The sequence below is a fragment of the Rattus rattus genome, chromosome 12 (genome assembly GCF_011064425.1).
Source record: "Rattus rattus isolate New Zealand chromosome 12, Rrattus_CSIRO_v1, whole genome shotgun sequence".
In the NCBI taxonomy this organism is placed as follows: Eukaryota; Metazoa; Chordata; class Mammalia; order Rodentia; family Muridae; genus Rattus; species Rattus rattus.
Genome location: NC_046165.1, coordinates 6860144 through 6874373, shown reverse-complemented (window position 1 = coordinate 6874373; position 14230 = coordinate 6860144). Strand labels below are relative to the sequence as shown.

Below are 14230 nucleotides of genomic sequence, written 5' to 3'. Positions count from 1 at the left end.
TTTAAAATGATGGCTCAAGGTAAAAGTGTATAATATATATAATATACATAATATATATAAAACAGTCTAGAGATCAGCTGAACTGTACCTTTTCTGTCGGGCGTATACGCATATTTAGAGTTTGATAATTGCAACCAAGAGAAACACATCTATTAATAAGCCTATGAAGCTTTTGTAGTCCAACAGGGCACATCGTCTTTCTGCCCCAAGGCCAGGAGGACATTGAATGTTTCTATTAGTAGAAGTGGCTACAATGATTGCAATTCTGAACCAAAACACAGAGTGTGTGTCTGTTAAGCAGCATGTGGTTCCAATGTGTCATGGACAGAGACTCTAATGTTAAGCAGCATGTGGTTCCTATGTGAACTGACAGAGACTCTGAACTACTTTCCTCTTACACTCCCGACACGCGACAGTGATGGCGCGTGTAAAGAACGTGCTGAAATGTGAGTCCCAGAAAGCCACCCACTATAGCTAACCGGCAAACCACCTTTGACTTCACTGCATTCCCCTGGAAACACCTCTATAAACACTCCCCTATCAAAGCCCTAAAAATGCCGGTAAAGGAAACTTCATGCAGTTCTGCAGTAAGCTAAGGTATATCTACTGAGTTGGGTAGTTCAGTTTTGCGGCCATTAAGTGCACTGACAGACAGAGCTAGTCCACAACAGATTCTTCCTCCTCCATGCATCTGCAAGTGTTCCAGTCCACTCACCTGTCTAACGGGGCTTCTGAAAGCTTACCCCTGCAGTTCATGAACAGCTTCATCCTCACGTTCACGATCTTCCCAAGCACCTATTGAAAACACCCATATTGATTTTTAATGACACAACAGCTAAGGGCTATGGAGCATATACTGTGCACTGTGCACTGCATTAGCAATTTACACTCACTGTCACAGTAACACTCAGATACCCTCCCTGCCCGAGGCCACAGGAAGTTACCCAAGAGGATGACATTCAAGCAACTGCAAGGTGCTACTCTTTGGCTTAAAATAACTTCCTTTCAGGGTTTCTGAATTTCCTTCGCATTGAAGGGAGAGTAATACAGAACTGTATAGAACCTGGGTTTGCAAGCCTGAAGTGGTGGCCTCAGAGCACTGCCTAGTGTACTCTCATCTTGTCAGAATTCCATGGTGTCATACGAGAGGTAGACAGTTCTAGGCTGTACATGGATGGCCTAGTCTTTCTTTTGTCTTAATTTTCATTAAATAAGTAACAAGAGGGAGAAAATGAATTTTGTTCTCCCTCATCTCTACACAGGAAACAGAGCACAGATGAACCAAAACTATCAATAAAAATATGGATCAAGGCAGAAACAGAAATGCACACATAACACCAAGAACACAGACATAGAGGGATTACAACAGACAGAGTGTACACTTAAGAGCTCTGGGGTTTAATTCCCATCCTGTCACCCATACTCACTGCCATGGAGACCAGGGGCTGACCTGTTTCCCCTCCAAAGTTAGATCAGCACTGTATAGTCATTAACTACACAGAATGAGTGACAAGCAAAGCTAGAAACTATAACCAATATGCAAAATATTATTCTATAATTTATAAAGTAAAAAATAAAATTGCTCAGAAATAAAGCATATTAGTTTTATCAAAGAAATAAAGTGATGTGCAATCCCTCTCTCTTATCTCTATAACTTTTTATTTATTACTTTTAAGTTCTATCTTGACATAAGTCTTAAACATAAAATAACAGTTTCTTCTGAATAATGATTCTTCACAGAATCAGGGAAGCTATACACTAAGAATCAAGGATAATTTGAGTTCTATACTTCAATAAACTTACACATGAAGGGTTTACAATGCTCAGGAAGAAAGGTAAAACAGCTGCTGGGCTAACTTTGTGTTGTTTATGCTCTGAAGCCAAACAACATCAAAATCTCAGATCATGATCTAAGCAAATGCACTCATAGGAAGTTTGTACAATCAATTCCCCTAAAGTAGTCCACAGTCTGAGAAAACTACAACATGGAGTTCTGATGGAATGTACAACATCATCACTAAACATGGTATTAACATTATCCATTAGAGCTACTTCTTACGCTTTGGCCTGGTTCCCAAACGGAAGACAACCGTCAGAGGGGTTCCAGTTTTGAGAACCTGAGTTCTTTATTTAAACAGCTTTTGATATTATAATCTGTCATCACCTTCCCTCTTCTCTGTTCAGGTCCCGCTGTGTGCCCTTTGACACGTCTCAAGTTCACGACCTCACTCCCTTTAAGCTTTGTTATACACACACATATATGACTGGAACTGCTCAGTCCAAGTGTCACCTGCATGTATGTGCTCCAGGGCTGACCATTTGCTACGGATAGCAAACTGGCCTGCTCTTCCCTTTTCTCCTACTCTCAGCATTCCTTAGTTGCCTGCAGTTGAGAACATTTCTTAAATATCTATCTTCCTCCCTGCCTTCCTTCCTTCTTTCCTTCCTTCCTCCCTCTCTCTTTTCCTTCCTTCCTTCCTTCCTCCCTCCCTCCTTCTGTCATCTTCACTCTATCCTTCTGTCTGAGACAGAGGATGGCTATGCAGCCCAGCGTGGCCATAAGCTTACAGTCTTTGTGTCTTTTTTGAGTGCTGGGACTACAGACATAAGTTGAAACACTAGACTTCCACAACACCTCCATCTTTATGAAAGGCTGTTGGGCATGGTTTCCAACTTCTCACTATTATGACTTCCAATCACCCGTGGAGCTTTGGTGGTGTGGCCCTGTTCTCCCCTTTATGCTAACAGTAATGCACAGATGACCTCTGAACTGTGACAGTGATCCTAGGTTGCTAGAAAGTCTGCAGCAGCTTGAGTAGCTTATGCCTGACTGCTGATGACGCATTGTCTTAGTCAGGGTTTACTGCTGTGCACAGACACCAATGACCAAGGCAACTCTTATAAGGACAACATTTAATTGGGGCTGACTTACAGGTTCAGCCCATTATCAATCATCAAGACAGGAGCATGACAGCATCCAGGCAGGCATGGTGCAGAAGCTGTGATTTCTACATCTTATTCCAAAGGCAAACAGGAGACTGGCTCTCAGGTGGTTAGGAGGAGGCTTCTGAAAGCTTACCCACCACACACAGAAGCCACATCTTGTTGAAGACCTTACCACGAAGCTCAATCTCTGGATGAAATCTGTGTTCCTCCCTCCCTGAGCTTTGCCTGCTTGGTCAGCATCACTTACTGCACCTCAAGCTTCACCTAAATGAGAGTGACCATGAGCTCCTCCGAAGGGCACCATTCACCACCCGGGAAGGCATTTCTTTGATTTTCTCCAGCGGCCATAATAAGACACCACTGACTGAGTGGCTTCAACCCAGCAGTGCTCTCTCTCACAGGTCTGCAGGCTGACGGGTCCAAGATTAAGGTCTATTTATCTGGCTGCTGCAAGAGCTCTCTTCTGGGTTTCTTGGTGAGGAGGCAGCTGTCATGCTGTTATGCTTACAGGGCCTCCCTGCATGCTCAGGGGTGGAGGGAGAAGACGACAGAATTCTCTCCTTACCCTCACATGATGTGACTAGGGTCCCTTCTGTACAGGCTCATTTAGCTTTACTTTCTCAGGCCCTGTGTGGACAGCCATGATGACAGGAGAGCTGGGAACTCATCAAAGCACACTTCCTGTGCCACAATATAAACTTTGAAGGGGCCAGCAACTCAGCCACAGTAGTGCTCAACCTAGAACTGTTGCAACACTTGTGCACAGTTCTACTATTACGCACTGAACACGTACACTTCATACACATATGTCAGACGATGTAAAGAACCGGGAGAGCGCCATACTTCATTACACTTAGCACACAAGGTGACATCATCTTACGTCCAGTAACTGGGTCATCTTCTGAGCTTCTCTTGTCAAAGGATCGACAACAGCAATGACATCAAAAAACGTGTCGTTCTCTGGAGGATTTATCTTTATAACACTAGAGCAGGAAAAAGTGAGAGCAACATCGTGTTTAATTTATACAAATATATCCACAGTCATGATCTTGGCTATGTACATTTACATGAGCTATTCAGCTAAAAAGTCTACTTCACATAACAAAACTGCAGATTTGAAATCTGTGCGATATGTTGTAAAGTTATAATGAATTTGAGAAAATGAAATATTTTATAAATACGCACTAAAAATACACTTTAAAGAATGAGAATACTATAGCAAAAATTCTGATAGTTTTCCATGAATTCTAATATGTAAAAAATAAAAAACAATATGTTTTGTGTTAGGTAAATATTTCTCCTCAGATCTAAGAGTTAACTACCTAGTGCTTATCCCATGTGGCACTGTATAAGATAAGTCCACAATAGAAGTGGATGATCTTATACAAGCAGACTCAGCCATCTTCACTCCACTGCATCCAGCGTCCTCGCTTTGTCCCTTTTCCTCCTGTCCCTTCAGTCTGTCTTCAAACCAAGGGCTGCCTGTGAGCAGTTACAGAACAGTCATCCTTGCTACAGAAAGGCTCTTGGCAGTGAGAAAGTTGCTGCTCAAAAATGAAATGAAATATTTACGTCAAACATAATTACTGAGTAAAACTTCATTTTATGTGAAGATATGATTTCTGTTATAGTAAGAGTGGTAGAGTCGATCTGTGTCCTGGAACTAAGGCTGTGACACAGCTCTCCACACCCAAATCCCGCCTGGAGAGAGCTGGTCTTCCAGGAGTGCTGACACACCTAAGACCGCAGGCCCACAGGAGGGACAGGCGCCAGTCAGAGACAGCAACTAACGCCAGAGATGACCAGATGGTGAGAGGCAAATGCAAGAACCTAAGCAACAGAAACCAAGGCCACTTGCATCATTAGAACCCCTTTCTCCCTTACAGCAAGTCCTGAATACCCCAACACACCAGAATAGCAAGATTTGAATTTAAAATCACATCTCATGAAGATGATAGAGGACTTTAAGAAGGACATAAATAACTCGCTTAAAAAAATGCAAGAGAACACAGGTAAACAAGTAGTAGCCCTTAAAGAGGAAACATGAAAATCACAGGAAATCACAAACAGGTGAATGAATTGAACAAAACCATCCAGGATCTAAAAATGGGAATAGAAATAATAGAGAAATCATAAAGGCAGACAACCATGGAGATAGAAAACCTAGGAAAGAGATCAGGAGTCACAGAGGCAGCCATCACCAGCAAAATATAAGAGAAGAGTGAATCTGAATCTGAGGGGCAGACGATACCACAAAAACCATTGACACAACCATTGAAGAAAATGTAAAACACAAAAAGCTCCTAACACAAAACATACAGGAAATCCAGGACACAATGAGAAGATAAAACCTAAGGATAATAGGTATAGAAGAGAGGGAAGACTCCCAACTTAAAGGGCCAGTAAATATCTTCAACAAAATTATAGAAAACGACTTCCCTAACCTAAAGAAAGAGATGCCTATGAACATACAAGAAGCCTACGGAACTCCAAATAGATTGGACCAGAAAGGAAATTCCTCCTGTCATATAATAGTCAAAACACCAAATGCACAAAACAAAGAAAGAATATTAAAAGCAGTAAGGGAAAAAGGTCAAGTGACATATAAAGGTAGACCTATCAGAATTAGACCTGACTTCTCACCAGAGACTATGGAAGTCAGAAGATCCTGGACAGATGTCATACAGACCTTAAGAGAACACAAATGTCAGCCCAGGTTACTGTATCCAGCAAAACACTCAATTAACATAGATGGAGAAACCAAGATATTCCATGACAAACCCAAATTTACACAATATCTTTACACAAATTCAGGCCTACAAAGGATAACAGATGGAAAACTCCAAAACAAGGAGGGAAACTACAACCTAGAAAAGAAGGTAGCCATACAAACATAATTCCACCTTTAACAACAAAAATAACTGGAAATAATAATCACTTTTCCCTTTTTTTAAATAGTTATTTTGTCTTTTTTTTTTTTTTTTTTTGAGGACCAACCCAGGGCTTTACACTTGCTAGGCAAGCGCTCTACCAGTGAGCTAAATCCCCAACCCCTCACTTGTCCTTAATATCTTGTAATATTAATGGACTCAATTCCCCAATAAAAAGAAATAGACTAACAGACTGGATGCATAAACAGGACAGAGGATTTTGCTGCATACAGGAAATGTACCTCAGTGACAAAGACAGACACTATCTCAGAGTAAAAGGCTGGAAAACAATTTTCTAAGCAAATGGTCCCAAGAAACAAGGTGGAGTAGCCATTCTAATATCAAATAAAATCGACTTTCAACCAAAAGTTATCAAAAAAGATAAGGAAGGTTACTTCATACTCTTCAAAAAAAAAATCTACCAAGATGAAATCGCAATTCTGAACATCTATGTTCCAAACGTTGATAAAAGAAACTTTACTAAAACAAAAAGCACACATTGCACATCACACAAGAATAATGGGAGTCTTCAAAAACCCCCTCTCATCAATAGACAGATCATGGAAACAGAAACTAAACAGACACAGAGAAACTAACAGAAGTTATGAACCAAATGGATTTACCAGATATCTACAGAACATTTCATCCTAAAACAAAAGGATATATCTTCTTCTCAGCACCTCATGGTACTTTCTCCAAAATTGACCATATAATTGGTCACAAAACAGGTTTCAACAGATACAAGAAGATTGAAATAATCCCAAGTATCCTATCAGATCAGCACAGAATAAGGCTGGTCTTTAATAACAAGAAAAACATCAGAAAGCACACATATACATGGAAGCTAAACAACTCTCTACTCAAAGATAACTTGATCAAGAAAGAAATAAAAAAAATTAAAGACTTTTAAAAATTTAATGAAAATGAAGGCACAACATACCCAAACTTAAGGGACACAATGAAGCAGTGCTAAGAAGAAAAGTCATAGCTCTGAGTGCCTCCAATAAGAAACTGGAGAGAGCATACACTAGCAGCTTGACAGCACACCTGAAGGATCTAGAATAAAAAGAAGCAAATACACCCAAGAGGAAAAGAAAGCAGGAAATAATCAAATTCAGAGCTAAAATCAACCAAATAAAAACAAAGAGTTATAGAAAGAATCAACAAAACCAGAAGCTGTTTCCTTGAGAAAATCAATAAGGAAGATAAACCCTTAGCTAGACTAACCAGAGGGCACAGAGAGTGTATCCAAAATAACAGAATCAGAAATGAAGAGGGAGACCTAACAGCAGAAATTAAATAAATCATCAGATCCTACTACAAAAGCCTATACTCTACAAAACTGAAAAATTTGGATGAAATGTACAATTTTCTAGACAGATACCAGGCACCAAAGTTAAATCTGGATCAGATAAACCATCTAAACAGTCCCGTAACCCCTAAAGAAATAGTAGGAGTCATTAAAAGTCTCCCAACCAAAATAAAGCCCAGGAGTTGATGGGTTTAGTGCAGAATTCTTATTTTTCCCCCAGAGCTGAGGACCAAACCTATGGCCTTGCACTTGCTAGGCAGACGCTCTCCCACTGAGCTAAAGCCCCAAATCCTAGTGCAGAATTCTACCAGACATAAATACTAATATTAATTAAATTAATTAATTAACTATTTAAAGAAGACATACTAATAGTTTTCAAACTATTCCACAAAATAGAAACAGACCGAGCACTATCCAATTCATTCTTTGAAGCCACAGTTACACTTAAACCTACACCACACAAAGACCCTACAAAGAAAGAGAACTTCAGACCAATTTCTCTTACAGATATCGACACAAATTACTCAATAAAATTCTTGCAAACTGAATCCAAGAACACATCAAAATGATCATTCATCATGATCAAGTAGGCTTCATCACAGGGATGCAGGGATGGTTCAATATATGGAAATCCATCAACTTAATCCACTACATAAACAAACTCAAAGGGAAAAAAAAAACCACATGATCATCTCATTAGATGCTGAGAAAGCACTTGACAAAATTCAACACCCTTTCATGTGAAAAGTCCTGGAAAGAACAGGAATTCAAGGCCCATACCTAAACATAGTAAAAGCCATATACAGCAAACCAGTAGCTAACATCAAACTAAATGGAGAGAAACTTGAAGCAATCCCACTAAAGTCAGAGACTAGACAAGGCTGCCCACTCTCTCCCTACTTATTCAATATAGTTCTCAAAGTCCTAGCCAGAGCAATCAGACAACAAAAGGAGATCAAAGGGATACAGATTGGAAAGGAAGAAGTCAAAATATCACTATTTGCAGATGATATGATAGAATACCTAAGTGACCCCAAAACTTCCACATGAGAACTCCTAAACACAATAAACAACTTCAGCAAAGTGCCTGGGTATAAAATTAACTCAAACAAAGCAGTTGCCTTCCTCCACTCAAAGAATAAACAAGCTGAGAAAGAAATTGGGGAAATGACACCCTTCGCCATAGTCACAAATAATATAAAATACCTTGGTGTGACTCTACCCAAGCAAGTGAAAGATCTGTCTGACAAGAACTTCAAGTCTCTGAAGAAAGAAATCGAAGACAATCTCAGAAGATGGAAAGATCTCCAATGTTCATAGATGAGCAGGATTAATATTGTAAAAATGGCCATTTTGTAGAAAGCAATCTACAGATTCAATGTAATTCCCATCAAAATTCCAACTCAATTCTTCATAGAGTTAGAAAGAGTAATTTGCAAATTCATTTGAAATAACAAAAAAAAATCCAGAATAGCAAAAACTATTCTCAACAATAAAAGAACTTCTGGTAGAATTGCCATCCCTGACCTCAAGCAGTATTACAGAGCAAAAGTGATAAAACGTGGTATTGGTACAGAGACAGGCAGGTAGATCAATAGAATAAGATTGATTACCCAGCAATTAACCCACACACATATGGTCACTTGATCTTTGAAAAGAGCTAAAACCATCCAGGAAAAAAGCATTTTCAACAAATGGTGCTGGTTCAACTGGAGGTCAGCATGTAGAAGAATGCCAATTGATCCATTCCTATCTCCTTCTACAAAGCTCAAGTACAAGTGGATCACAGAACTCCACATAAAACCAGATACACTCAAACTAATAGAAGAAAAAGTAGGGAAGAGCCTTGAACACATGGGAACTGGGGAAAATTTCCTGAACAGAACACCAATGGCTTGTGCTTTAAGATCAAGAATTGACAAATGGGACCTTATAAAATTGCAAAGCTTTTGTAAGGTAAATGACACTGTCAATAGGACAAAATAGCAGCCCACAGATTGGGAGATCTTTACCAGTTCTACATCTGATAGAGGGATAATATCCAATATATACAAAGAATTCAAGAAGTTAGACTCCAGAGAACCAAATAACCCTATTAAAACTTGGGTATAGAGCTAAACAAAGAATTCTAAACTGAGGATTACTGAATGACTGAGAAGTACCTAAAGAAATGTTCAACATCCTTAGTCATCAGGGAAATGAAAATCAAAACAACCCTGAGATTCCACCTCATACCAGTCAGAATGGCTAAGAAAGATAAAAAGCTCAGGTGACAACAGATTCTGGTGAGGATGTGCAGAAAGAGGAACACTTCTCCAGTGTTGGTGGGATTGCAAGTTGGTACAACCACTCTGGAAATCAGTCTGGAGGTTCCTCAGAAAATTGGACACAGTACTACCTGAGGACACAGCTATACCACTCCTGGCCATATACCAAAAGATGCTCCAACATATAAGAAAGACACATGCTCTAATATGTTTATAGCAACCTTATTTATAATAGCCAGAAGCTGGAAAGAACCCAGATGTCCTTCGACAGAGGAATAGATATAGAAAATGTGGTACATTTACACAATGGAGTACTACACAGCTATTAAAAACAATGACTTCATAAAATTCATAGGCAAATACATAGAACTAGAAACAGAGTGAGGTAATCCAATCACAGAAAAACACACATGGTATGCCCTCTCTGATAAGTGGATATTAGCCCAAAAGCTCAGAATACCCAGGATACAATTCACATGAAACTCAAGAAGAAGGAAGACCAAAGTGTGGATGCTGCAGTCCTTCTTAGAAGAGGGAACCAAATAATCAAGGGAAGTAGAGGGTGGGAGGGACTTGGGGGGAAGAAAGGAGCGGGGAGGGAAAAGAGCCAGGAACAGGTATGGGAGGAGATAGGGATGATATACAGAGGGGCAGGAATTTGAACAGAGTTGTGCAGCAATGGGGGATGGGGAACTAGGGGTAGCCACCAGCAAGTCCCAGATGCTAGGAAAGCAAGAGGCTACCAGGACCCAATGGAGATGAGTTTAGCTGAAATGCCTGACAAAGGGGAAGAAGAACCTGTAGAGACCATATCCAGAGGTTAGGCGAAGCCTCCAGTTGGTGGATGTTCCGAAAATTTGGGTCCAAATTTTTAACCCAGAATTGCTCATGTCTAAAGGAAATATGGAGACAACGTGTAGAGCAGAGTCTGAAGGAAAGGCCATCCAGAGACTGCCGTATGCGGGGATCCATCCCATAAGCAGACACCAAATCCAGACAATATTGTGGATGCCAAGAAGTGCTTGCTGATAGGAGTCTGATATAGCTGTCTCCTGAGAGGCTCTGCCAGAGCCTGACAAATACAGAGGTGGATGCTAGCAGCCAACTATTGGACTGAGCACTGGGTCCTCAAGGGGGGAATTAGAGGAGGGACTGAAGGAGCTGGGGGATGGGATAGGGGTTTTCCAGAGGGGAAACTGGGAAGAGGGATAACATTTGAAATGTAAATAAATAAAATATCCAATTTAAAGAAGTATAGAGTGGTAGAGTAACAGGTCTTGGGTAATTTTGTTAGCGAAAGGGGTTATTAGTTGCATGATCTGGTAGCATGGCTCTGCAACTGTTGCTGCTTAGTTCTTTCACAAAAATAGGGCAGCACCTGCAGAAACTGCTGGTCCAATTGCTACAATATCATGTAACTTAACTTAACTTGCTATGACTTAACCTCCTCACATCTGTCTCCTGCTGCTTTAAGCTTTCCCCAGACAACTACTAATTCTTTCTATAAGGCTGTACTGTGTTTTAGTCTCAAAGATACCATTTAACTACATGAACTGTGTGGTGTTACACAGTTACAAGCCCAGCACTTAGAAAATGAGTATTTCACATATTGAAAACACACTATTATTTATGATGATTGAAGATGTTTAAAGTTACTAATAATATTGAACAGGAAATAAAAATCACGTTAAGTATAACTTTAAACTCTATATGCTAAGTGCATTTTTATTCACTAGGTTGTACAACTAGATTTGTGTAGTGTGTATGTGTGTACATATGTATATGTTTGTACATATGCTGTGTATGCATTTGTTGAGTGTGTGTTAATCATGTGGTACTAGGGATTAAATCCAAGGCCTCAGCATGAATGATAGACACATCCTCTACCACTGAGCTATGTCCTAGATATTTTTCCCTTTATATTATTTTTTTACTGAACAGGAAACTTTTTTTTTTCCAGAGCTGGGGACTGAACCCAGGGCCTTGCACTTGCTAGGCAAGCGCTCTACCACTGAGCTAAATCCCCAACCCCAGAAAACTTTTAATTTTCATTATGCTATAAAATGGAAACAATTCATGGTGAGTGGAAAGAATCATGAAATAATTCAGTAGTAGAAAATCCATTGGATACTGTTCCAGTGTTACCTGAGATTTTCTTTGAGTAACGTGACATCAGAGCGAGAGGCACGCACGGGCAATGAAGAGGTAAGCACATCTATTTTCATCACGAGGTCGCTCATGCTGGAGAAGCAGAGCAATGAGTGAGACTTCCAGAAGAGGAAACTCTGTATTCACGTTTCAGCTAACAACTGCAGAGAGGCTCTCTGTACACACAGCTCTAGCTCCTATCTCAGACCTGGATCCCACAGGACACACAGCATAATCACATTTCTCTGGGAAAGACAAAGCACTCAACACAAGAGGCACCTGCAGTGGGTATTTGTAGCTGGAGCCAAAGTATAAATAAAACACAAGAGACCTCTGCACAGTCTTTACAAAAATGGCTCCTCTTGTGAAAGGAGGGGATGAAGCTGGGTGGACACAAAACAAAAAGAAAGAATGAGCTGAGGGAGGGACACTGTTTCCCCAGTCAGTGATGCTGAGGGAGGGGAGCACTGTCCCCAGTCAGGGATGCTGGTGGGGAGCACTGTCCCCAGTCAGGGATGCTGAGGTGGGGAGCACTGTCCCCAGTCAGGGATGCTGAGGTGGGGAGCACTGTCCTCAGTCAGGGATGCTGAGGTGGGGAGCACTGTCCCCAGTCAGGGATGCTGGTGGGGAGCACTGTCCTCAGTCAGGGATGCTGAGGGAGGGGAGCACTGTCCCCAGTCAGGGATGCTGAGGTGGGGAGCACTGTCCCCAGTCAGGGATGCTGAGGGGGGGAGCACTGTCCCCAGTCAGGGATGCTGAGGTGGGGAGCACTGTCCCCAGGCAGGGATGCTGAGGGGTGGAGCACTGTCCCCAGTCAGGGATGCTGAGGTGGGGAGCACTGTCCTCAGTCAGGGATGCTGAGGTGGGGAGCACTGTCCCCAGTCAGGGATGCTGAGGGGTGGAGCACTGTCCCCAGTCAGGGATGCTGAGGTGGGGAGCACTGTCCCCAGTCAGGGATGCTGAGGGGTGGAGCACTGTCCCCAGTCAGGGATGCTGAGGTGGGGAGCACTGTCCTCAGTCAGGGATGCTGAGGTGGGGAGCACTGTCCCCAGTCAGGGATGCTGAGGGGAGAAGCACTTAGTTTTCTCAACATCAAAACATTTCTAACTTTAAAAGAAAATAGATAACCAGAAAATGGTGGCTCAGGCCTTTAGTTCCAGCACTGGGGAGGCAGAGGCAGGAGGATCTCTAGTTCAAGGACAGCCAGGGCTATACAGTGAAATGCTGTCTAGAAAAACCACAAAGGAAGGAAGGAAGAGAAGGAAAGAGGGAGGGAGACAAAATATATGCAAAACAAAAAATTTCCAATGAGTTGCTTTAATACTTTAAATACTTACTGTTTTGAGTTCATTTCCATATTCTCAACAATGCCTGCGATTTTCACTACTGAATCACTAAATGTTATCTTTTCAAGCAAGTGAAAATCTTCTTTGTGGAGCTCTTCATTTAAAGGTCCTAAGAACTAAAATGGAGACAGTGTTATTGTTAGGTGTTTCCTCGAGACATTCAGGAAACTTCTTTCTTCATGTTTACTCCAACATTACATCAACTACAGCACTGTGAGCATTTTCTGAGGGAGCTATGCTGTGCAGCCACCATTATGTCACGTGTACAAAGTCCTGTCCAGAACATGGGCTGACGTTGTCTCCCAGAGGAAACGTTCTATTTAACAAGCATTAGGCCGTGGCAAGTAGAATACGGTTGTCTTCTGATTAGAGTGACTGGTCCCAGACGCTCTTCATACCTTTCTTCAGCTGCTTCTGTAGTGGGCATTGTTTACAAAGCATATAAGCACAGCGCTGGACTCTTTCAGAGGTGACATTAGAGATCAAGTAATATTTCACTGTAAATATAAATCACAGGGTCTTGACACAGAAACAGCCACTGTAATATGATAAGCAGGCATGTAAACCTTTTAACTTTAAGATTTGATATCAATTAGACTTTAAAAGTGGCTTCAATTTGCTGTTGTCACTGTTGTTTGTTTTTACCCTGAACAGAAGGATGGCTACCTTTCTGACTAGACAGAGAGAAAACTGGCTTGTTTCCGCCGATGTGCCAAGCACAGCATCAGACAGCAGGAGCCGATTCTTCAGTAGGTGTCCTTCTACGTAAATTCGGATGCGTCTCCCAAATACTGTAATTTATAAGATCTGATAATATCCAAGGTGGGTAAATCTTTTAGCAAATTAAGCAACAGTAGGATAAAATCTGTTATTTATATCTTGATTACATTATTTTTAGAAATGTGATTTTTTGCTTTTTTCTTTAAATCTCTTTCTTTCTTTTTTCCCTCCTCTTACTCCTCTTCCTCCTCTCCTCCCTCCTCCTCCTCCTTCCTCTTTTTCTTTTTTTGAGACAGGGTTTCTCTGTGTAGCCTTGGCTGTCCTGGAACTCACTCTGTTGACCAGGTTGGCCTCAAATCCACCATCACACAGAGTAACCTGCCTCTGCCTCCGAGTGCTGGGATTAAAGGCGTGCACCACCACCTGGTGGAATGTGATTATTTTAAATTAATGTAGAATTCTATAATAAACATTGAAATTTACCAAACTGTACCAGAATGCTTGCTGATACTGAGGAGAATCCCTCTATATGGGCTGGTTCCCACATGTTCACCTTCTACT

General features: G+C 41.2%; 1 protein-coding gene across 1 annotated transcript in view; it reads right to left on the bottom strand.

Moving 5' to 3' along the window:
- The window catches only part of Uggt2 (UDP-glucose glycoprotein glucosyltransferase 2), a 156685-nt gene that overhangs the window by 52592 nt on the left and 89863 nt on the right, over nt 1-14230 (bottom strand). The window contains exons 23-26 of the mRNA XM_032917211.1: nt 12941-13065; nt 11601-11696; nt 3827-3929; nt 716-795 (exon numbers count right to left, since the gene is read on the bottom strand). Of these exons, the coding sequence (XP_032773102.1) occupies nt 716-795; nt 3827-3929; nt 11601-11696; nt 12941-13065 (404 nt within the window). The remainder of the gene's footprint in view (nt 1-715; nt 796-3826; nt 3930-11600; nt 11697-12940; nt 13066-14230) is intronic.